Source organism: Stigmatopora argus, chromosome 22 (assembly GCF_051989625.1).
Source record: "Stigmatopora argus isolate UIUO_Sarg chromosome 22, RoL_Sarg_1.0, whole genome shotgun sequence".
In the NCBI taxonomy this organism is placed as follows: Eukaryota; Metazoa; Chordata; class Actinopteri; order Syngnathiformes; family Syngnathidae; genus Stigmatopora; species Stigmatopora argus.
This window is the reverse complement of record NC_135408.1, coordinates 201,276-227,001: the sequence shown is the minus strand read 5'-3', so window position 1 is coordinate 227,001 and position 25,726 is coordinate 201,276. Positions and strand designations below refer to the sequence as shown.

Here is a 25,726-nt window from a genome sequence, read left to right as displayed (position 1 = left end):
GTACGTTTATCCTTAGGTTTTTCCAATTCAGCTTTCAATAAAAAGGCATCTGTAGTCACATCACATTTAATTCTTGCAAGAAGAGAATACATCCGGCAGCTCGCCCCACCCAAGATTATTCTAAAGAGCGGCATTATGTCCTGCCTATTTAAGGCTTCAAATCAAAACAATTACAAGGTTATCGTTTCCATTTGCGTAAGCAAGAAACAAAACAATTCCATAATCAAGCAACCCAAGCGTCAACCTAGCGTCACAAATTAAAACAATATGCTTGATAGCCATCCGCTGACCCAACAACAATTTAAGCGTCCTTCGCCGATCTTCCCTGTTGAACTCGCATCTGGGGAAGAGGTCGACGCGTATCTTCCAGTAATCAGTCCTCGGAGCAAGAACTCAGTGGATTGTTTTATGTCTTTGCCTTGTATCTCTCGCTGGAACCAGCTGTCGACCTTGGCGTAAGCGTTTGTCTTCGTTGGAGGCGATCAACACATTTTAATATAGTTACACATTTAGGATGAGCATTACTATTCCTAATAAGCTTTATATTCATTGCAAACACATTTATAATAATGAATAACCCCAACATTCCCCCCTATATTATAAATTTGCACATGATCTCCTTAATAAAACTTCCTTTCAGCTTTATTCCATTAATTCCAAATGAACATATAGTAACATCCCAGAATTAACCCAACATTCCCCCCTTTTTTATTATATGTTCGTTATTTATTTTATGGCAAATCCAAGAAGAGAGGGATATCTCCGTTGGCTGTTTTAATTTTACCCGCTTAGGCCCTACTCGTTCGGCAGGTCTGAAAGCAGAAAACAAAATCATTTTCGCCATATTTTTCATCCTCGAAATTACCATGCTCTTGAAATTCACTGCTTCCCTCAGTATGTCTCATCAACAGAGGATATAATTCATGCAATTTAGAATTTGTAGGGGCAATCGCAGTGGTTATAAGTCGGCTCATCAAAGATCTTAAGCAGGGAATAATACAACACCCACATAATGTCAAAATCGTAGCAAAAAGGGCTACGGAAAATGCAACAAATTTGGGCCAAAATCCAAAGGACATGCCACCAGCTTTCAAGGGCGGATTCTCTGACTCCAGAATGCTCCTTCATATTGCGGTTGAGGGTCTGCAGGCCACTAATGGCCTGGGTGAGGGACCCACCGGGTGACGTGTTGTTCGGTATGAAGGTGCAACATTGATCTCCAAACATTGCACACACGCCCCCTTGCTCCGCAAGCAGCATATCATCTGCTATGCGATCCTGGAACGCCATAAGACTGGTGGCTGCCAATTGTTCCTTTATCGCCACAAATCCCTGTTCAGTATAGTTTCCAAGTTTTTTGACATTGTAATGCAGGTAATTTATCCAATCAACATTTTGTTTGGAGTAATTAAAAGAAAAAAATATACTCCCAACCTGCTGCGATCTGATTAGCCAACTTATACTCATCATCAATGTATGTCGGATCACCCTCTCTCCATGCGACGCCGTCGCGAGGGGCCCGCCATCATACCGGATTTCTGTGCAGCCAATTGTATCTCCTCTACTGTAGATGGAAAAACAGACACTGGTAATAGCAGTGAGACCAAGGCACAAAGTCCTGCTGTCATTTTGGCAGGAGTCGTATAATTTGTTTTGACCCCACCACCACCATAGGTCAGAACGTGGTACCAGGGTGTAGTCGGTTTTAGGACGTGGGCACACCACGTCTCATTTATCGCCTCCAGCTTCAGACCATGCCCTGTAAGGTTTTAAGCAGGTAAAATGATTTAAAAGCGACATGTGTTGAAAAGTTCTTGTAACTGGGTAGACATTATTCCATTTCTCACAATTGGGGCTTACATTTTCATTTGTCATTATCTCCATTACACAATCAGGAGTAATTTGCGCGGGTACTGCTCGTAAGAGAGGTCGGCCCCCCATACATGTTATACAGGTTTGATACAGGTTTGATTTATAATAGCTGCATTTTCCATCAACAGTAACCAATTTTTCTTACCGCCTCCCGTTTGGGAAACTCCCCGTTGCAGAAATGAATTCTCTGGTCATTTCAGATTTTAATTTTACTATGGCGGATCAGTCTGAATAATGATTTGTAATGCCCCCACCGTATGGTTTAATTTTATCGAAGGCCTGATGGTTTTTTGCACACGGGTGTGTCATCCAAGCTTGCCAATCTAGACCAGTTTCTGCAACAAGGTTTCCCCAATCTGTTTTAGGACTGTTATGTACCACACATATTCTATAAAATCCATGTGTATCCTTTGAAATGGATATGTAGTTTTTGTAGCTTGACATAAGGGGGAATCGCCCGTGTTTTGGCCATATATCCGCATATAGATTGAATATATATAACCTCCCTTTTTTGAGGCATGAAATTTACCATGACTCAAAATGGCAGCCCTCCCAGATAAGTCTTTTGTTTTTGTTTAGTCCCCCAGGTTCCCAAAATTTCCCATTGCAGAAATCAAAAAAAATTTCATTTGGCGAAATTCTTTTCTTTTTGTTTCTGTCCTACTCTGCCACCGCCGTCCTTGAAAGGCTTATCAGCGATTTCAGAAATATTCCACCTTGATATTAGAATATTGATATATCTTGGTGGCCAGCCAATTAAAACACAAAAGACAGACACTCATCCACGCTCGCACTCATAATCAAGGAATTTGCTTTGAGTGCTCCCCCAATCAGCCATAATTTTGGTTTGTTGGAGTAGAACTGGAGTACCCAGAGAAAACCTACGAATTCTTGAGGACACCAGGAATACTCCACACTCCGGAAGGTCTGGATCCACTCCGCATTAGTAGATCCTCGAAACGCAAAATTGATGCCTGAAGAAACTAGATAATTAATGTATTAGATCCACATGCCACATATCTATTCGCCAATAATGCAATAACGGAAAAGTTGTGACACATTGAAACACACACACACCCCCTTTTAGTATTTTAAACCGTTTGTAAAAAAAAACTTTATCTCATTGTTCTGCATTAAGTTACCCCCCTTTCAATGTTATCGAATTTTGCCCATTCTAGTCAACCCATCTACTTAAAGCATTTCTCCAAGGTTGATATTTTATAATTTGGAGATGTTATTTTTAAAACATAGACATTATTTCATCACTTGTTTCACACCATGAAAGGCCCCACCTGAATTTAGATTTTATTTTTTATTTTTTTTTGTAGATATTCCCCTTTATCTAAGCTTGTTATTGCCAATCGTTATCACCGTAACATTCAGGTGTATTAACCCCATAATTGCAATGCAGTAAGTTTGGGCTAAATTCTTAATGTGTATGCCTCTAAAGCAATAGACAGTAATAACGTCCCAATAGTCATCAATATGCCCTATACCAAAGCATACGCCCCCTTCAGGTCAAACAAGGAAAGTCTTTTGTGCACCTAAAGACGCTCCATGTTTCTTCTAGGGAAACTATGCCTATCCTTAACCAATTATCTTATCTACCCCAGCCAGGTTCAATTTACCTAATAATTTGGACGAATGCCACGAAATTTCTCATGCCATTTCTGCATTGTTAAATTCATGTCTGATCTCTTTAACAACCAAATAACTCTTAATACCTAAAAAATAATTTGTAAATCACCCCATACTATGTTTACTTAAGATAAGAGCTATTTTTTATAGCTCTCCGTTACCACAAGGAAAATCTACAATAATTAAATTGGAGAAATCAACCTTTTACTAGGCATTTCCTAATTACAATTTTTCAATGCTTAATAAAGGACCCACAAATTGTAACCAATATGCCATAATATTGTAAAAAAACAAAAACAAAATTCCATTCATTTTTCTTTAAACCAGCCAATCACCTATATTGAAGTATTTTGAACAAACCAACCATTCAAAAACTGTAATAATATCGTTTTATCCTCCAAAACTAGCTCTCTTCAATCAAGAGCCCTTTGAACTTCACAAGACAAAAAAATAAAATAATAATAATAGTATTTATTCCCAATTCCAAAGTTTTTACCAAATCAATCTTTGCCAAACAGATTTTCTATCACCTCGAAAACTATTTCTTATTAAATCCCAAAAATAAATGCGAAGATAATTGCGGAACCATGCATCCCTTGCAGACCATGATTGTTCTTATTCTGAAATGTTTAAACGGAAGCGCGCCCTTAGCCGCTGACTGTGACCTTCACGCTCGCTGCAGAAGCAGCTTATCAATGTTGACATTCATACTGTATTATAATGTCCAACACCATCAAATCAGCCGCACCAAAACAGAGCGCTTCCCCCCAATCAACACATTATTTGGCAAGTTTAGAGTATGACAAAAAAACGCAGTTTTGGCAACCCCGCTAAACATTTAATTTGCTGTTTTGTATTTCTGTTAACCAAAATATTCCCGCTGACAGGATAAAACCAAGATAATCCGCAATAAGCCATTTCATTCCATTAAATTGACAGTACATTTAGGTACTATTAACAAAGTATGCCTAGGACTTGGAAATAACCATTTTAATTGCCGTTTTACAACTTTCAGCATCATACAAAAAATTCCAATTGAATTCATTCACAAAGAATGTGATCTCTGGTTTAAAATTTAGCTCAACATCCTCATTCAAATCATTTTGAGCAGGCCTGCCTTGTTTTTAGAGACTTTTTGTCCAGGCAATCACGCACATAGTATTTTTGAAAACCCGATTTACTTGTTTTTTTTTTTTTTTCCAACTTCTTGGCTTACATTCCTATCCTCCCCCGTCAGCCGAGTAGCCCGCGCTATCTTTTATTTTTTATTTCACACAACGGACCCGTTTTATCACTCCTTTTTTCTGTGGAACAAGCCGCCTCGCTTGTATCTCCCTTCACATATTATATAGATTACTTCTATGCTTAGTGCCTATTTTATCCTGCAGGTTTTAATATTTCATGCATATTTAAGCTGGCCAGTAAACCCATATTTGTTTATCCATAAATTTAGGTGTTTAACCCTTGTAGCGCTTTGATTTTCAACAAATTTCAATCTCTACACGGCAGACGCTGTTTTGGATCGTCGTCTCTAGCCGCTTTTTTATTCGAGCTGCCCATCTTTGGATGGAGCTCGCGTGCACTCAGTTATCAGTTAGTAAATTTCTTTTTCCGCGGAAGGACATACGTAACACACGCAACACGTAACACACGCAACACAAATGTATACCCTAGCTTGATATACTGTCAGAGTTATATTTGTACCTTTCCGGACCACAGTACAGGACACCCCGAACTGCCCCAAGTTTTATAGACTCATGCTCTGTCTCGTTACCTGGCATCGACTAGTATACCCAGGGTTTGTAACGCAGTCCCCTGGACGCGTGTCGCAGTCCCCTGGACGCGAGTCACATTTAAAAAAAATGGACTTACCAGATATGACACCAGATGTCTCTTTCAGAGTGTTAGTCGTCAACCGTCGAGAACCCAAGTCGCCTCGTCGAGTAATCCAGCCCGGAAAAGGGTATTTAAGCGCCGTGCACGGTCTTTCCAGATATCGAACGGAAGCGACCTGGATTCTGCTCCGGTATCTTGACCACAGGCTCGAAGGACCAAATGTTAGGTTCATCCAATTGTACGTTTATCCTTAGGTTTTTCCAATTCAGCTTTCAATAAAAAAGGCATCTGTAGTCACATCACATTTAATTCTTGCAAGAAGAGAATACATCCGGCAGCTCGCCCCACCCAAGATTATTCTAAAGAGCGGCATTATGTCCTGCCTATTTAAGGCTTCAAATCAAAACAATTACAAGGTTATCGTTTCCATTTGCGTAAGCAAGAAACAAAACAATTCCATAATCAAGCAACCCAAGCGTCAACCTAGCGTCACAAATTAAAACAATATGCTTGATAGCCATCCGCTGACCCAACAACAATTTAAGCGTCCTTCGCCGATCTTCCCTGTTGAACTCGCATCTGGGGAAGAGGTCGACGCGTATCTTCCAGTAATCAGTCCTCGGAGCAAGAACTCAGTGGATTGTTTTATGTCTTTGCCTTGTATCTCTCGCTGGAACCAGCTGTCGACCTTGGCGTAAGCGTTTGTCTTCGTTGGAGGCGATCAACACATTTTAATATAGTTACACATTTAGGATGAGCATTACTATTCCTAATAAGCTTTATATTCATTGCAAACACATTTATAATAATGAATAACCCCAACAATACCTTACAATTGTGAATGATTTTTTTTGATGATGCTGATATCAGCTACCTCAGCATGTTTGAGCAATTCGTCCTTCATTGGAAATTTTTCTTTTACATATTGCACTGCAGTTTTATAAAACTTTCTCACACTTGTGCAGAGGGCAGTCACTTTTTTCAGGCATTCTTGCTCTTTCATGTACTGACGAACATTCTCACCAATACAAAGTCGTTCATCATTTTTCTTAAAATTGAATAATAATCTTCTCATAATCCACTTTCACTTCCAACAAAGTCTTTGTCACACAAAGAAACAGTTTTCATGAACAGTTTCAGGGAGAAGTCTTTCATCAGTCTTCTGAGCTTGTGGATTAGGGGTGCTTCCGACTGTAGTGTCAAGTTTAAGGTTGTGAACAATTCCAGCGTATAGCTCAGAAAAAGCATGTAGTAGAGAGCAGTCTGGCTACAGAGAAACTTGTATTTCTTCTTCTCCTCAAAAAATGACTTTAAAGACTTCCTCAATACAAGGACGCGGTCAATACATTGCTTCAATGAAAGTCACCTCGTGGGAACGTATTTCAGGACCTTCAAGTTTGCGTCCCCACACAACTCTGCTTCAATCTTTAACTCTGTCTGACGATTTGCACTATTCTAAAGGTGGTAATAAATATCCACAAGCACATCGTTGAAGTCTACTGATAGAACATTTGTTGCATTTTTCAACTCTGCTTTCAGCTTTAACAAATAAAAGTTGAGTTTACACACTTAGGTGAAGAAATTCAATCACTGGTCTATTAGGATCCGACAGACGTTTCTGGCCACCATAAAAAAAAAATTACATACACAGACAGACACACACGCACCCATAAATCACAGGATTATAGAGGAGAAAAGAAAAGAAAAACAAAAATACTTTTTAAAATCATAGAAGTATTTTTGTTGTTTTGTTGAGCAATAAAGATAAGACAAGTCCCTCCTTACACTATAAAAAGTAATGAATAAAACCTGCAGAAATGTTGACAGGCGTCTTTATTTCTATAAATTTGCCTTCAAACCAAAATTGCTGTGCAATATGATATACCGTATTTTCACAACTGTAAGGCGCACATAAAAGTCTAAAATTTTCTCCAAAATAGACAGGGTGCCGTATAATCCAGTGCGCTTTATATATGGACCAATACTAAAATTGTTATCACGATAAAATAAAATAAATCAGTCGATAGGACAACTACACCAAGCAGCCCCAGACTCTACTATTTCCCGTAGATAAAGTACTGCACAGTGACTGCTGGGATATAGAGTTCTTAATACACCCAGTTCTTCAATACACTCAGTATGATGGCGAGCACACTAATTTGGTGCTCGCCGTCATTTCGGCTGTATTTACAAAAGAAATCCTGCCGCTAGATGTTGGCGTCAACAGAGTATTCAAAACTAGACTGTGAATTATATATATACAACTACGCCAAGCAGCCCCAGACTCTACTATTTCCCGTAGATAAAGTACTGCGCAGTGACTGCTGGGATATAGAGTTCTTCAATACACTCAGTATGATGGCGAGCACACTAATTTGGTGCTCGCCGTCATTTCGGCTGTATTTTCAAAAGAAATCCTGCCGCTAGATATTGGCTAAAACTGAGCATCCAAAGGTGTATATATATATATATATATATATATATATATATATATATATATATTCAATACAATATATATATAATATATAATAAATCACAGGATTATAGAGGAGAAAAGAAAAGAAAAACAAAAATACTTTTTAAAATCATAAAAGTATTTTTGTTGTTCTGTTGAGCAATAAAGATAAGACAAGTCCCTCCTTACACAATAAAAAGTAATGAATAAAACCTGCAGAAATGTTGACAGGCGTCTTAATTTCTATAAATTTGCCTTCAAACCAAAATTGCTGTGCAATATGATATAAATAAAATCTTCACCATTGGCAAGCAGACTATTTTCAGCCTGACAAAAAGACACTGTAAATTTATCTCACATATGACCATTTACAAATAAATAAATAAAAATTAAAAATGAATTAACTTAGCCCATTTTAAACCAAGTTAACAAGTTTTACATTTTTGCAACATTTTCAGAATATTTACATAGAATGGGAAACACCTTGAAGAAAAATAATAGAGGCTCTCCTGAAATGAGGACGGTGGGTTAAGGACATTTTCAAAAGGCTGCTCTTTGTGCACATGTATTAACGAGGCATTTAAAAAAAAAAAAAAAAAGAAAACCGCCAGGGAAAATTCACTTGGATCTTTTAGTGGGTCGGCTTGCTGTTGTCCTGCATCTCATAATCGCTCATTTTGGTCGTGATATTGTCCTTTTGCGTTCATGCTCTATGTTATCCGCTAACCAGGCTAAAAACATGTTTCCTTATCATCATCTCCATCATTCAAGTCTAGTACAGTGGTACCTCGTGATACAACATGCTCGTCATACAACATGCTCGTGGTACGACGAAAATTTCGATCGAATAATTAGCTCGCGATATGATTAAAATTTCGAGATGCGACCAAGCCAGGTGCCAATGACATGAGAGGCTGTTTATCATTGTAGCACACTGTCTTTTTTGCTGCATCTCTTTCGTGTATAACTACTATATCTACGAGGACTGAATGATTTATTCAGACGAGTTTCGACCAGGACACGCACAACGCGCATGCACGGACAAAAAGAGGGCTTTCTGGGTAATGAAGTATACTCGTGTACACAACACCCATAGACAATGGCACCCTTTCTCAGAATCAAACTTCATTACCCACAATCAATACGTGGGTAAGCTCAGCTATTGCATTTCCTGTTATTCTTTCTAAGGAAAGAAGGTCCCGCGATCATTCTTTCAAGACTATTTCTCGTTGGCAAGTGGTCGTGCGTTATCCTATTGCGAGGACATTTGTGTGCATCATTTTCGGAATATTGTGAAGGCAATACAACAGCAAACAGTCCATCGATAGCGAACGTGAGGGTGGAGGCGTGGCAAACCGTTGACCCAGAAAACGAAGGTAACACAAGATTAAGACAAAACTAGAATTCAGTTTTGTGTAAAGTTACATTAAACGTATGTTTGAGTGTGTCTGTATATATTAATCCAAGTTAATTTAAATTTGTTTGTTCGTTTACGAGTGCCGTGGATAAAGTCTCCCCGAACAGCCCCCCCCTCCGATTCTGTGTGTGTCGTTGTCTCTCCCCTCCGCGAAATGCCTCTAATTTTACATCTAATAAACACATTTTATTACTATTAAACCACTTGTTATTTATTACTTTTTTAATAAATGGCGAATTAGAATAAATAAAACATTTTTTGCAATCCAATATCCTGTTTTTGGTGTTTTTTCAGAGGGTTGGAACGAATTTATTTGTTTTCAATTCATTTCAATGGGAAACGTTCGCTCGAGTTACGAAAAGCTCGACATACGATCTCAGTGTCGGAACGGATTACGATCGTATGTCGAGGTACCACTGTATTTGTTACACACCCCACGCTTATCTTGAAACACAGTCTACTCACTACTACACTCTAGTGGTCCAGATAGGTAAACGTAACACAACCACTTATACAGTGGTACCTCGTCATACGACCGCTCGTCATACAAAATTCTCGTCTTACGGCGGAAATTTCGATCGAATAATTCGCCCGTCATGCGATCAAATTTTCGTGATGCGACCAAGCCAGGTCTTTTTTGCCTATCTTTCGTGTATAACAATATCTACGAGCACGGAACGATTAATTCAGACGAGTTTCTCATACGACCAGGAAACGCACAACGCGCGGGCAAAAAGAGGGCTTTCTGGGTAATGAAGTATACTCGTGCACACAACACCCATAGACAATGGCAACCTTTCTCAGAATAAAACTTCATTACCCACAATCAATACGTGGGTAAGCTCAACTATTGTATTTCCTGTTATTCTTTCTAAGGAAAGAAGCTCCCGCGATCGTTCTTTAAAGACTATTTCTCATTGGCAAGTGGTCGTGCGTTATCCTATTGTGAGGACATTTGTGTGCATCATTTTGGGAATATTTTGAAGGCAATACAACAGAAAACAGTCCAACGATAGCGAATGTGAGGGTGGAGGCATGGCAAACCGCCAACCCGGAAAACAAAGGTAACAAAAGATTACAACAAAATTAGAATTCAGTTTTGTGTAAAGTTACATTAAACGTATGTTTGAGTGTCTGTATATATTAATCCAAGTTAATTTAAATTTGTTTGTTCCGTTTACGAGTGCGTTGTCGTGGAAAAAAACGAACCCCACCCCCCCAAACGTCTCTGTCTCCCGTCGGCAAAATCTGCCCAATTTTAGTTGGATTAAACACATTTTATTACTATTAAACCACTAGTTATGTGTTACTTTGTTAATAGATGGCGAATTAGAAGAAATAAAACATTTTTTCCAATCCAATATCCTGTTTTTGGTGTTTTTTCAGAGGGCTGGAACGAATTAATTTGTTTTCCATTCATTTCAATGGAAAACGTCCGCTCGAGTTACGAGAATCTCGTCATACGAGCTCAGTTCCGGAACGGATTAAGCTCGTATCTCGAGGTACCACTGTATTCAAAACTAACCCACACTGGACTGCGGGGCCTTTAAATGGAGTCAGAACACGAAGGTTTTTGTCTTTTCTCGCTTGTAAATAAACGATGTACTGAGAACTGACCTGGGATCCCATTTCTGTTTTCCGTGTCTTTATCAAATAAACCCTCCAGGACAAAAAAGAACACGTGGCGTTGTAAGTACGAGGTCGAAAAGGAACAAACGCCAATAGTATCCATCATTTTGCAAGAAAAGCTAGCGGTATCTTATCGAGTCCGTAAAGTCTACTCGTATCGGCTATCCTGGAATGTTGCGCCGATACACAACAATAGCTGAGAGGGAAGTTGATTTTTGGAGACGTAACATTTGTGTAAACACAAAACTTTCTGGTGATGGGCAAATAGAAAAAGTATTCCGTTGGAGCGCCATGGGTGAACATTGGTATGAAGGCATCTCAACGCAAGAGGTAACACTGCTGAGCCCGTCCTCTGCGACAGCTGGACACAATCTGAATGAAACTCGAATATCGAATATTGACTCAATACTGTTGAACGGCTTGATAAAGTGCGAACATATGGAGATCCATATCCAATTAAAAACGTACCATACACTCAAGCTTCTCCACCGTGGTCTCCATTTTGAAAGAGGAGTTTATCGATCTATTCCATCGTAGGGAGTAAAACACTTCGTAGTCATATCCGTAGATATTACCTAAGTCTGGATAGATATCTGATAAGCTCTGTGACGAAATGAAGACTAAATTCGTCAAGTGTCGTCCATTTTGCACCAGAAGTACTCAATTAACTAATATTACAAAATTAAATAACGAAGTCAAGCTAGCCGCCCTGCATTTGACTGCGGTCAAGTGATCCGCTGTTTCTCTTTCCGTAGGCCAGCCAGCCGCGCTTCAATTTCCGATGCCCTCTTCCTTGAGGTTTTACGGTAAAAAAAAAAAAAAAAAAAAGGGAGGACGCGCGTATGAAAGGAGAAAATTAAATAAAATGATGACGTCACCGCCGAATCCCAGTCAAGCGCTTCGGGCAGTAGGATTCGGCGGTGACGTCTCGTCTTATTTTTCTCAGTTCATACGCGCACCCGTCATTTTCCGCCTGTTTGCCATAAAAACCTTAAGCGAGTGCAACCGAAACGAAATTGAAGTGCGGCTCACTTGACTTCGAAAAGAGAAACAGCTGCTCACTTGACCGCAGTCGCATTTGGGTCCCTGTTTCATCACTTAACAGTTGTGGTCAAAAGTTTGCATACACTTGTGAAGAACATGTCATGGCTCTCTTGAGTTTCCAGTTATTTTTACAACTCAGATTTTTCTCTGATAGAGTGATTGGAACAGATACTTCTTTGTCACAAAAACATTCATGAAGTTTGGCTCTTTTATGACTTTATTATGGGTGAACAGAAAAAAGTGATCAAATCTGCTGGGTCAAAAATATACATAGAGCAGCGCTAATATTTGGTAACATGTCCCTTGGCCATTTTCACTTCAATTAGGCGCTGTTGGTAGCCATCCACAAGCTTCTGGCAAGCTTCTGGTTGAATCTTTGGCCACTCCTCTTGACAGAATTGGTGCAATTCAGTTAAATTTGATGGCTTTCTGACATGGACTTGTTTCTTCAGCATTGTCCACAGGGTCTCAATGGGGCTTAAGTCAGGACTTTGGGAAGGCCATTCGAAAACCTTAATTCTAGCCTGATTTCGGCATTCCATTACCACTTTTGATGTGTGTTCGGGGTCATTGTCCTGTTGGAATACCCAACATCGCCCAAGACCCAATCTTCGGGCTGATGACTTTAGGTTATCTTGAAGATTTTGAAGGTAATCCCCCTTCTTCATTATCCAATTTACTCTCTGTAAAGCACCAGTTCCATTGGCAGCAAAACAGCCCCACAGCATAATAGTACAACCACCGTGCTTGACGGTAGGCATAGTGTACTTGGGGTTAAAGGCCTCACCTTTTCTCCTCCAAACATATTGCTGGGCATTGTGGCCAAACAGCTCAATTTTTGTTTCGTCTGACCACAGAACTTTCCTCCAGAAGGTCTTATCTTTGTCCATGTGATCAGCAGCAAACTTCAGTTGAGCCTTAAGGTGCCGCTTTTGGAGCAAGGGCTTCATTCTTGCACGGCAGCCTCTCAGTCCATGGAGATGCAAAACACACTTGACTGTGGACACTGACACCTGTGTTCCAGCCGCTTCTAATTCTTGGCAGATCTGCTTTTTGGTGATTCTCGGTGGAATCTTCACCCTCCTGACCAATTTTCTCTCAGCAGCAGGTGATAGCTTGCGTTTTCTTCCTGATCGTGGCAGTGACAAAACAGTGCCATGCACTTTATACTTACACACAATTGTTTGCACTGTTGCTCTTGGGACCTGCAGCTGCTTTGAAATGGCTCCAAGTGACTTTCCTGACTTGTTCAAGTCAAGGATTCGCTTTTTCAGATCCATGCTAAGCTCCTTTGACTTTGCCATTGTAGCGTTTGTGGGCGTTTGCATCCAATGAGCCCTATTTAAATTGCCTCAGAGAAGTCACCAGCTGTAGTCACTCATAATCACTCACAAGAACTTAAGAGGCCATCCTATGAAGCTCATTTCACTGACAGAACTTTCTAAGTCACCAAAATTGCTAATTCGTGTTGCTGTATGTATATTTTTGACCCAGCAGATTTGATCACTTTTTTCTGTTCACCCATAATAAAGTCATAAAAGAGCCAAACTTCATGAATGTTTTTCTGACGAAGAAGTATCTGTTCCAATCACTCTATTAGAGAAAAATCTGAGTTGTAGAAATAACTGGAAACTCAAGAGAGCCATGACACATGTTCTTCACGTGTATGTAAACATTTGACCACAACTTTATATATACACATGTATATACATACACGTACATACACATACATACACATACATACACATTCATACACATACATACACATACATACACATACATACACATACATACACATACATACACATTAAACTTAGTTTCATATTATTATTATATGGTTGCTTTGCAACAAAGTAAATGCTTTGCTCCTGAGAACTTTAGGTAAACACCGAAACGCCTTGGACTTTGGACTGCTTGGAGTGAACTAAACAAAGAAGATTCAAAACACCCTGGGCTGCACATGACTTTCAAACCTTCATTTGTTTTGACTATATTGACGTCTCATTTCTGTTCCCCACCCCTCCCTTGAGAGTTGAAACGTCCATCGTAACTAATTCCTTGAAGTTAATAAACAAGAAAATAAGCATGTGCTGCCAGAACAGAGTGTGGACTCGGCATGAGCAGTTCTGTTCTCCTTGAAAGAAGAAATCCAGAAGATTATCTTTTCTCTTTATTCGTGTGTGCATTTGTGAATGCCTATATTTGGGAATGCCTATTGGTGAACCTATCATATTGGTCCTTTGATACTGGCAGCCAATATATTTAGTTCTTTTGCCGAGTAAACGTAGCTTATGGAGAAACACCATCAATTTCGTCACACGCAGTTTCTGCTGAGTGCTGAGTCGACATCTGGGAAGGACCATGGCCATGGCATCTAAGACCCTTTTGCTGGCTGGACCTCGACTGAGCGCCTGGGATCACAAGGTTGAAGACTTATCCAAAAAGAGTTGAAGACATCGCTGGTAAGTCCATGTGAATGTGGGAGCTCAGTTAAACATTCGTAGGAGGATGTGTGAGTTTGGGTGCATCATTCATATGAAGGTCCATTCGTGGGGGGTTCCGAATGGATGAGATCGCGTCCAGGAGACAGCGACGATAAAACCCTGTAAATACTAGTCACTAACAGGTAAATAGACAGAGTATCTGTCTACAAAACTGTAAGGGCATCAGTTGTCCTGTACCCAAGCCGGTCGGTACTTAAGCTCCGAGAGTATGATTGTGTGATAACCTAGGGAGAAAACAAACGAAGGAGAAAGAAAAAATAGAAAATAACAGGGAAATTTCTGTCCTGATTACACAGCTGTTTCAAAATGGGAAGATGGAATAGCAAGGCAGCTAGTGTTACACCCTGCATTTGTCTTGAAACAGGGAGAAATGATCACAACAGTGATACGTTGTTGTTTCTTCAATCCAACTTTTACTCTTATGACTAAAAATCTCCTGTGCCTCAAGCTATGTGCTAAGGCATCAATAATTGAACACCGATAAACACATCCAATCCAAACCAGCCGCACATCCTCAACATGCAATCGTTAATAAATCAAACACTAGCATGCCACACTAGCGAAGACGATCCGAAACAGCGTCTGGTGTGTGAGGATTGGAAATTTGTTGAGAATCAAAGCGCTTCAAGCGTTAAACACCTAAATTTATGGATAAACACATATGGGTTTGCTGGCCAGCTTAATATACATAAAATAGTAAACCTGCAGGATAAAATCCGCACTAAACGAAGGGGTGATCAATATAAAATGGAGAAAGATGGATATGAGGATACTAATTTTTGGTTTTTAATGGCAATGACAGGGCACGATGGAAATGCAAAGAAAGTTGAGCAGAGGGAGCGTGAGAATGTTGATGAGGGTGAGGCGGCTGGGAAAGCAGAGTGAGTTGTTTTGTTTTAGAGAAAAGTAAAAAAAAATGCTAGACGAAGGAGTGAAATGTATGACAGAAAAGCATTGTGCTAATTTCTACAAATGTATCTAATTGCAGAAACTCTTTTTAAATGTGACTATTATTTATATTGGCATTACGGCCGGCACGGACGCCCGCCAGACCGGCCACTCCCACGCCTTGTCACGGGCCGGCGCGGACGCCCGCCGGACCGGCCACTCCCACGTCTTGTCATAAGCTTCTTCTTGAAGACACTTTAAGTCCCGCAAGTAGTTTTCATTATCTTTTGGAGCAACAGTAAATTGACAGTTCTTGTGTACTGACCATTCTTAAAAGCAACTGGTTCGGTAAAGAACGTTGGTGAGCGGTTCCTTCTGGTTTTCTTCTATGAACTTCCCGTTTCAATTTCTCTAGCCTATGCTAGCTCCAAATTCAGCTTCTCCATATATTTAAACTTAACCCCTAACCCTGTCTCCAAACCAAAAGATAGCTAAGAACCAATATTGATACACATTATTTGAAAGCGATTCAATAATACATGCGATTATAAGAAATATTTCTCAAGCTCCAGACATTTTGTTTTTTTTCATCCATTATGGCTCTTTCAAGATTTTGGGTTTCCGACCCCTCTTACATAAACAGTTCAAAAGGACACTGTCACATAACACATGCACACAGTCTTTTTCTGCATAATAGCTATGATGAAACCTTTTAATAAAGACTGTGGGAGGGTTCTCTGTGCGTTTACTTCAAATGATGAACTGTCTGTTTTCTGGGACTAGGGTTTGGTCAGGGATCATCATTTGCATTCCACTTGAATGCAAAGCCTCCCAAATTCTCTCTAGTTCCTGACATGCAAAATGTGTACAGTATCAGTTTAAACACGCATGAAATGAACACAGGTGCACTCGGGGCAAAACAATTCTGTACCACTCCAGAGCTTTAAGCATTCTCAGAGGGCTAAAAAAAATGAGTACAGTGATCATTTTTATTGGCTAGTCCACAGTTTTATTTATTTTTAGGACTTTGTGTTAGCATCTTTAAAAATCTCACTTGAGTGCAAGGCTCTATACTGAAGATCTAAAAAAGCTCCAGCATGCCCCGGTCTTTCCTTGTAAAAAAAAAAAGTGCTGCTTTTCAAGCATCCCAGTGGGACAGGTCAGAGCTGAGTGAGTCGAGAGGAAATGGTGCAGATGGTAAGATTTTCACAATTTTATTTATTAAGCCGAACATAGGGATCAGTCGGTCACTGTAACGTCTTAATGACAATTTGTATGCACACCACAAAGTGAGTAACGAGAAGCAAACATAGAATCTTGATACCAAACCAATGTACTTTAGAATGGAGGACAGAGATTTCATTGAAATATCCAATTCCTTGGTCAATATCCAAAGAAATTGTTGCTGACCACAAGCATTCAGGATCATCCACAGAGATTCTTCCGAGCCCCTTCTACACTCCCACAATAATGGTACAAGTTGGCAAAATTAAGGTGAGGTAATGGTTTACTCATGTAATATAGGCATTTTCAAGAATGTTGCAGGAAAAGAAAAATAATGGAAAATCTCTGTAAGGTACTGTATTAATAAAGAGCTTTGTGTCATTCTACCAGGCCCAACACCACAATTTTCCTGGTGCTGGCAGCTTTGTCTGCTCAGTATGCCACAAGATGTTCCCTCTGCAGCGAATTCTGATTCGACATCTGAGGTGTCACAGCTTGGTAAAGAGACATCATTGCCAGTTTTGTGGCAAAGGATTTAATGATACTTTTGACCTAAAAAGGCATAGGCGAACACACACAGGTGAGAAAAATGTGTAAATTTTTGTATACAAATAATTTCCCATCACTTAGGCACACACAGTTGTTTACTGGTATTTCTATATTATTTTATATTAGATTAGAGACCAGAAAAAGAATGGCTAAAAAACCTTATTGTGTGATATATTGTCTCATAAATTCTTGCCGATAAGCGACAATATTGTCCATTTTTAAAAACCAATTCAACCGCTAATGCATGTTCTAATAAACCACCCATTCAAATGCAATGAATGGTAATTCTTAAATAGGACGGCCAGGCTAGCGGCCCGGTGGGGCGAGGGAAAGTCCAGGATTATTTCTTTAGTTTTCGTGGTGTTTAGTGTGAGATTGTTCACCAAACACCACAAAGACATTTTGTTGACCTCATCTCTGTAGGCAGACTCATCCACCCCTGAGATGATTATGACCACAGTGGTGTCATTGGCAAATTTGATGATGGAGTTAGACTGGTGGGTCGGTGTACAGTCGTATGTGTACATGCAGTGGTGTGCCGTCAAGGCCTTCTCTGCTGGCCTAAGAAATATCTGAATCACAGACTGAAGTTAATGCGGGAAAAACAGTCCTGCAGCTGAGAAAGGGCGTCCTCAGGTCATGTTTTTATTATCTTTATTTGTGGCCTTGTTAGCCTCCGGAGTGGGGTGTATGAGGGGGTGAGGGATAGGCAGAGATGGCCGGATCCAGCAAGGTGAGGGAGGGGTGTGGCTCTATAAGCATGTTTGATTGTAGAATAAACATGGTCTAGAGTTTTATCTCCTCTGGTGTGTTACTTCACGTACTGGATAAACTTAGGCAGAACAGTCTTTAAACATGCTTTGTTGAAGTCACCAGCGACAATAAAGACTCCATCGGGATGGTCAAGCTGTTTGTTTACAGTCGCTAGCAGGAGGCTAAGTGTCGTACCTAACGTTAGCATCCGGTGGGATGTAAACAGCCATTACATTGACAATCGTTAGCTCTCTAGGTATATTGAAGGGCCTGCACCGAACTGCAAAGAGCTCTAAACCAGGGGAACAGTGAGTGTTAATGATCCTACTGTTGCAGCACCAGTCGTTGTGTATGTACATGGAAAGGATTGAGAAAACAAAACACCAAACTGGAGAGCACAGAGCCGCTGCACCCGTGCTCGCCGCCATCTTGGATCTCTAATAAGAATAAAACGGTTCCGAAAATGAGATGAGAGCGAGTGGTTAGCGTGTCGGCCTCACAGCTCTGGGTCCCTGGGTTCAAATCCAGGTCATGTCCATCTGTGTGGAGTTTGCATGTTCTCCCCGGGCCTGCGTGGATTTCCTCCAGGTACTCCGGTTTCCTCCCACATTCCAAAAACATGTATGGTAGGCTGATTGGACACTCTAAATTCCCCCTAGGTATGGGTGTGAGTGTGCATGGTTGTCCGTCTCCTTGTGCCCTGCGATCGGCTGGCCACCGATTCAGGGTGTCCTCCGTCTCTGTCCTGGAGTCAGCTGGGATAGGCTCCAGCAAACCCCGTGACCCTAATAAGGATAAAGCGGTTCAGAAAATGAGATGAGATGAGAATTCTTAAATAAAACAAAAACTAAAAATTACAATAAAGAAATGTATAAACCTATATGTCATATTTCTTCTGTTTAATTAATCACATCAAAAGATTTGATCCAAAATACTATCATCTTGTCCAGCAAATCGTCCATGTTACCAAGTTTGAAGCCAAATTATTTAATGTTTTGTCAATCAGATTTTTCATACGGGCGGTCACGTGAAAGCTCTTATTGTAGGATCTGATATATGTGAAAGTAACTGCGGCCATTTGCTTTTCTATACATGGCGTCCTCTTAATTTGAAATGTTCAATGGAAATTCTTTATACTCGGTACATGAAGTCGACCCCCCGCCATATATGTGCTGTCAGTTTTTATGTGTTTGCATTGTTGAACAAAGCTTTAAACCAGCAAGTTTTCACCTTTGAAGTGCCACCCTTTAACCGCGAAGATTGCATTTTCTACCGTTAGTTCATATGAAGCTAAAGTGGTTAGTACAATGTCTTTCGCTGTTAGTCTCAATATAGCAATGTGAATACTTTGTTTGTATAGTATGTCTGACTTTTAGTTCTGCACCAAGGGGGCTCGGCTAAAGGCAACATGGGTTTCTCCTTCGCCATGGGATCACCACCTGTGCAAGGGTCCAAGGAGGTCCTTGGCGATCTGATCCCTGGCTGCAGTAGCTGGCTCTTGGGACATGCAATGTCACCTGATAGGTTTATTATTAATACACTTTAATCAAAACAGGGAGACATCATTAACATACTCTGGCTACAACTTGCAAGGAAAATCACTCCCAACTCGTCCTTGTCCAGGATGATTCTGAAGAGCGGCATCCTCCTCTGTCCATTTAGTCGCGCATAATTCAAAACATCTAAGGTAATCTGATTCAAACAATTGCATAAGCTAACCGAATAACACCATCAAGGTCAAAAACAACTGCAACAATAATCGCATATCAGGTATTCATTAATAACAATTAAGGTCGGAACTCAAAAACAACTCCATTGGAAATTAAACAAACAAGCCTCCATTTGGCAAAACAATTCCATATCAAGCGAACCGAGCATCATAATTTGAGAAACATAAGCGAGTATTTTCGGAAGTTGATTCGATTATCGCCATCTGCTCCGGAATCCAAGTCCAAGCAATTCAAGAGTCCTTTGCAGATCTTCATTGCGAACTTGCATCTGGGTAACGGGTCGAGGTGTATCTCCCAATAAACAGTCCTTGGAGCCGAGGATACGGTGAGGTGTTACGTCAACAAGCTAGAGCCAGCTGCCCTGGAGAGTGACCTTGAGCTCGCTCGGTGATTACTTAAAATATAGCCCAAATTAAATTATAACTTCATTACCTATAAAATGCTTAATGGACATATAGTAACATCCCAGAATAAACCCAACATCACCTCTCTCAGGGTGGGAAGGAGCATGAGCTCGTGAATGAGGCTGAGAAATTCTAACTTGATGTAGTCAGGCTCACCTCTATGAACAGCTCAAGGTGTGGGAACCAATCCTCTCAAGGGGGGTTGGAAACCGCTACCACTATGGAGTGTGTTGATTTCCTCTTGTCACGCCAGTTCATCCCCCACAATGCTGGTTCATTTTTTTTATTCATCGTGTTTATCATTCACTTGGTGTCCTTGGAAAAGGATACCGTTACTGTATTCCAATTGTTTGCTCCTTCTTTATTGGTATAACGTATGGTAGATTCATTTATGCCGCAATGGCGTGCTACGCATTTAGCATATGCTGCAATGTCACTTTGTCAGTCACTGTCTTCATGTCTCATTTTTTTTCTTGGGCTCATTGGATGCTTTAGAGGTCCTAGGACGCTCATGAGGCATTTTCATCGGCGATTCAAAATCCAAACAAAGCTGGAATAAGATCAGCGTAGTCATTCTCCATAGGTGATGTGTGCAATGGGAAATTCACTTGCAACAAAACACTAGAAGGCAAGATGTTGTCCTCGTGGTTTTATATTATTCGGCGCATCATTCTTCGTCTGTGGTGAAATATTGTTTCTTCTTCAGCGCTGAGTGCCACCCAATTCAGCGCTGACGAAGCGGAGCCTTGACATATGCCATTTTTTATCCTCTGTCTTCCGCTTGCGAGTTTCAGCGTGGATTTTGACATTTTTCTGAACTTTTTTTATACTTAATATAAAAAAACGCAATTTACTGAAGCAGAAAATGTTGAAGCTGTGAAGTGGTCAAGGATGACAGTAGTAAGGGATGTCATCAAGCTGAAGAAGGAGTTCTATCGGGACTTTTTGGCCTGCACGACTCCGGAAAAAACTAGCAGGTACCAGCATGCTGAGCAGCACTTTGCTCTGATAGGTTCTGAGGCAAAAACCCTGACATAGGAGGCTCTTGGCAAGGCCATGGAGAATGACTTCCAGACAGCTTCAAAGATATTTTGATTCCCCATCCAGTGTCTCAGTCAGGAGGGGAAAGCAGTGCACCAACAACACTGTATTTAGTGGGCATGGAGCACTGCTGACCTTGACTTGGAATGTTGTGAGTGTATGGGCCAAATACTTTGAAGACTTCCTACTCTCCACTGATACACTTTCCCATCAGAAAGCAAAGCTCAGAGACAAGACTCAAAGGCGGATTTTCTTATCCCTGGGGTTGAAGTCAGTGAAATTTAGAAAAATCTCCTCAGTGGCAAAGCCTAGTTCTGCCCAGTTTCCTTTGTTGAGATGCCTTTGCAACATCGTGTGGAGATCAGAGACAGTGCCGCTGGATTGGCAGACCTCAGCTTCTCTTAGAAGGTCTGTTCAGGGGTAGTAGAGAGGAGGGGTTGTGGGGAAGTTGAATCTCGGATTCAGGATGAGTATTGTGGTTTTCTTGGCTGCAGAACAGTCAATCAGCTCTATACCAGCGGGGTTCTCAGGGGGTCATGGAAGTTCTCCCAACCAGTCTACATGTGCTTTTAATGCTGTAATAGAAATATGAATGGAACTCTACTAACTCTTCATCAGGGGGTGGCCAACTCCGGCCCTCGAGAGCCGATATCCAGTCTGTTTTCCATATCTCCTCTCTTTTCCAAGATGGCGCCGTCACGCGGCAGCCAGTGGCAGTGGCTTCGTCCACTCTTATTTGTTTTTTTTGTGTTTTACAGCCTTTCTATCTTTTTTATTACATTTTAATATTTCGAAATATTCCTTTTTTACTTTACTTTGTACTTTATACTATAACCATTCAGCCATGCCTACGCTGTCATACACATGGGACTAACAATACGCAGCAGAAGGAGCAACACCTCAATGCCGCTGGAAATTCGGAGCTGGACAAAAGTGCCAGGAGACGAAGCGGCGCTTCAGACCAACCATTCCATACTGTAGAACTGTGCGGATAAGCTTGGAAGAGTGACTGCATATTCTCTACCTCAGTCACAGTCTGCAGAAGTTCCCCATGTTGTGGAAGACTTCCTGTGTGTGGTTCCAGTTTTATCCAACTCTACAACGTCTTTTTCTTGAGTCTGTATCCGTTTTTGCTTCCGCAACCAAGATGGCGCCGCTCAAGTGGCAGCCGGTAGCTCCGTCCGCTCTTGCTCGTTTTGTGTTTTTGCTGCTTTTCTGTCTTAATGATTTGATTTATCGATTCTTAATGATCCCATATACTTTTCTTTTGCTTTGTACTTTGTGCTTTTGCTTTGTTCTTTGTGCTTTTGCTTTGCACTTTGTGCTTTTGCTTTGTTCTTTGTGCTTTAGCTTTGTACTTTTGCTTTGTACTTTGTGCTTTTGCTTCGTTGTTCAGCGGCCTTTGCAACTGTACTGTCTAACTTGTAACTGTGTAACTATGCCTTTCCTGTATCTGCATTCTCACCCTCTTGCTACTGTGACAATGAAATTTCCCGAATACGGGATGAAAAAAGTTATCCAATCCAATCCAACAACACACCTGAATCAAATAATTGGGATTGTTATCAAGCTTCTGGACAGCTTGCTGTTGAGTTGATCATTTGATTCAGGTGTGGTAGAGGAGGGAGATATGGAAAACAGACCGGATAGCGGCTCTCGAGGACCGGACTTGGCCACCCTTCTCATCTCATCTCATTATCTGGACCGCTTTATCCTCACTAGGGTTGTGGGGGGTGCTAGAGCCTATCCCAGCTGACTTCAGACTCCAGAGGCAGGGGACACCCTGAATTGGTGGCCAGCCAATTGCAGGGCACAAGGAGACAAACACCCATTTACGCTCACACTCATACCTAGGGGCAATTTAAAGTGTCCATTCAGCCTACCATGCATGTCTTATGACTGTGGGAGGAAACCAGTGTACCCGGAGGAAACCCACGCAGACCCGGGGAGAACATGCAAACTCCCTACACCAGGACCTGACCTGGATTCGAACCCAGGACCCCAGAGCTGTGCGGCCGATGCGCTAGCCACCCCTGCTGTACGTACTAAATTGAAATAAAGTCAGTGTTTGAAACATTTCTAGTAGTGCAGGAGAAAAGAAAGTTGCAAAATATTATATTTCTTCATACATAACACACTTAATGTAGAACTGTAATAAGATGCATCCAACTCAAAAGAAATAGTAATTATATGGTAATAGTTAAAATGACCTGGGATATGTTCGCGCACTGGTCAAATTGTGTTGTGTGCAAAATGGTTATTAAATACAGTTAACCATCTGTTTTTGAAACATATCCATGGACATAAAAGTTTGACCTCCCGTTAATTGCAGGTATACGACCCTACAAGTGTGAGCTTTGTGAAAAGGCATTCACACAACGTTGCTCTCTGGAGTCTCATCTGAGGAAGATTCATGGCATTCACCAACAGTATGCCTACCGACAGAGGCGTTCAAAAATCTTCGTCTGTGAAGATTGTGGTTACACGGCAAGTTGCCCCAATGAGTACGATATTCATTTAAAACTAAACTATCTCGGCAGCCCATCTCTTTGCAGGTACTATCCCCACTGGGCACAGCATAACAACTGTTTTCTGTCTAAAAACGCTAAAGCAAGCCCCTATTTGGTGCACTCTGCATTTTTTTGCTAAACTCTTATTTATTATAATAAAACTTTTGACCCAGGGCTAAAGATATTTTTCTTGCTGTTTCCAACCAGGTTGGGAACTGAAAACTATTGATGACAATACAGTAATACATTGACATACAAGTGCCCCGACATGCGAGCCATGAGATACGAGTAAAATTTTGATATACGAGCATACAGCTTATGGGAACATCATCTCGCCGCAACTCCCTCGTGTAAATGTCTCTACGAGCACTGGGCGGAGCGTTGCATTTTTTGAGTGTTTTTTTACCCATTAGTAAGTGCAGAATGGTGTACACGTGGCTGAGCTTGCTCGCTAATACGAGAGGAGTATACTACTTACCGTTGGCAAGTGGTCGTGCATTATCCTATTGTGAGGACATTTGTGTGCATAATTTTCAGAATATTTTGAAGGGAAGACAAAAGCAATTAACCCTCGATAGGTTCCTTTTAAAAACTGCAGCTGAAAGTGTGAAGTGTATTAACATGTTTACTTAAGAAGAAAACGACTACCACCCGATGATGAGGAACAGTTAGTACAGATACACCGCACTCAGCCTGCGCCACAACCAATGAGAGTTGTTATGTCTGTTCCCTCATTCCCACTGCCTTAGCACAACCACAGCTATGGGCCAACCTCCAGAGCAAAGAACTTGCCAACCACACCTACAACTGTATCCTGGGTCATCCGGAAGAATCCTGTCCGGCAAAGTTCGACCACCTACATACCATGGTCGCGTTGCCATTAACAACTACAGTCAATCCCGCAACGTATGTCTGGTGCAACAATCTCCATCCTGTTTCAAATCCAGTGGACCAGATCCCAAGACCCCTTTAGACCAAGTTCATGTCACCAGGTGCGCCGAGATCAGACAAGTCCCTTCCCAATCATCGACAATACTGGACCAAGTATGGTGGCTCTGCGGATGGCAAGTGTATATGATCATCCCTCCAATACAACTGGCCTCTGTCTCCCTACATCTGTCTCCGACCATGCATACTTCCTTACAACAGATTTGATTCCCACAGTCGACGCCAACCCACGTCTACCCACCAGGTGTCAATGCCGGAGCCTTGATTCCCGCCCCCATGATCCAGTGTGGGGCTCGGATGTCCCCCCCGAACACAAACACTGGTCAGTCTCCTTCAAAATCCTGATGGCTCTGTTCCCCTGGGTAGGACCAGCAAATAACACCCTACGTCTGGAAACCATTGACTACAGATTCCAGGCGTATGTCAACGCATCATTCCAACTACAACAAGGATAAGAAGCCCAAATAACCGCCATAACCCAAATGATTATCCAGAACCGCCTTGCCCTTGACAGAATAACCGCACAGCAGGGGGGGGGGTGCCATGGTAGGAGACTCATGCTGCACCTTCATCCCTGCCAACTCATCCTACTCAGTCCATGATGCCTTACAAACTATGAAGAACATACAGTACGCTATGACAAGATATCCGGTTCCACAACGAGGATGGCTTGACTGGTTTCTCTCTGGCTCATGGACACACTCTTTTGAAAGCCCTAATACTGTTCGTAGCTGTTATTGCTCTCGTGCTTGTTATCCTAACCTGTTGTTTACCCTGCTTCTCAGCTTTGATCAAATGTACCATTAATGCCACAGTCAAACGTACCATGATTGTTGAAACCCAGCTAATGCAAACTCGTATACACATGCAACAATGCATACCCCGTGAAGAGTACCTGATGATGATGTTTGTATTCTAAACCTGGAGAGGAGGGATACAAATTGATGTGATTAATACAAATTATTTTAGTTACTACACGGGGAAATGTGAAGTGTATTAACATGTTTACTGCCATGAGTAACACAAAAAAAGGTTTCAATACGTGTCATAGCCTTAATCTGTGTCACAGCCTTCATCTGTGTCACAGCCTTCATCCGTGTCACAGCCTTCATCCGTGTCACAGAGACTTTGCCCTGAACATGTCTAAACGTGTCATTCCAAAGCCTCTATGACAAATTTGGTTCGTACTGGGGGTTGTGGCAAGGAAAAGACTGTGAATCACCTAGCCTAGCTGTCCGTGCTCTCCCCATCCTGCAGTCTGGTAATAAACTTACTCCCTTCAAA

The 25,726-nt window shown here is 41.2% G+C and overlaps 2 protein-coding genes across 5 annotated transcripts in view; one reads left to right on the top strand and one right to left on the bottom strand.

Annotated features, from left to right (window-relative positions):
• The window catches only part of ska2 (spindle and kinetochore associated complex subunit 2), a 25,812-nt gene extending 14,154 nt beyond the window's left edge, over window positions 1–11,658 (bottom strand). For both annotated transcript variants that reach the window (XM_077591643.1, XM_077591644.1), the window contains exon 1: window positions 11,316–11,658. In XM_077591643.1, coding sequence (XP_077447769.1) covers window positions 11,316–11,348 — 33 coding nt within the window. In that variant the 5' untranslated portion in view covers window positions 11,349–11,658. The remainder of the gene's footprint in view (window positions 1–11,315) is intronic.
• On the top strand, window positions 10,834–25,726 carry LOC144067744 (transcription factor Ovo-like 2). 3 transcript variants are annotated; one of them, XM_077591642.1, is made up of 5 exons: window positions 10,834–11,177; window positions 14,227–14,353; window positions 15,384–16,777; window positions 16,898–17,087; window positions 23,317–25,726. In XM_077591642.1, exons 3-5 carry the CDS (start codon window positions 16,754–16,756, stop codon window positions 23,631–23,633), a joined length of 531 nt encoding a protein of 176 aa, XP_077447768.1. In that variant the 5' UTR covers window positions 10,834–11,177; window positions 14,227–14,353; window positions 15,384–16,753; the 3' UTR covers window positions 23,634–25,726. The 3 variants fall into 3 exon arrangements, with proteins under 3 accessions (XP_077447768.1, XP_077447766.1, XP_077447767.1); XM_077591640.1 differs by having other exon boundaries at window positions 14,227–16,777; XM_077591641.1 differs by having other exon boundaries at window positions 14,216–16,777.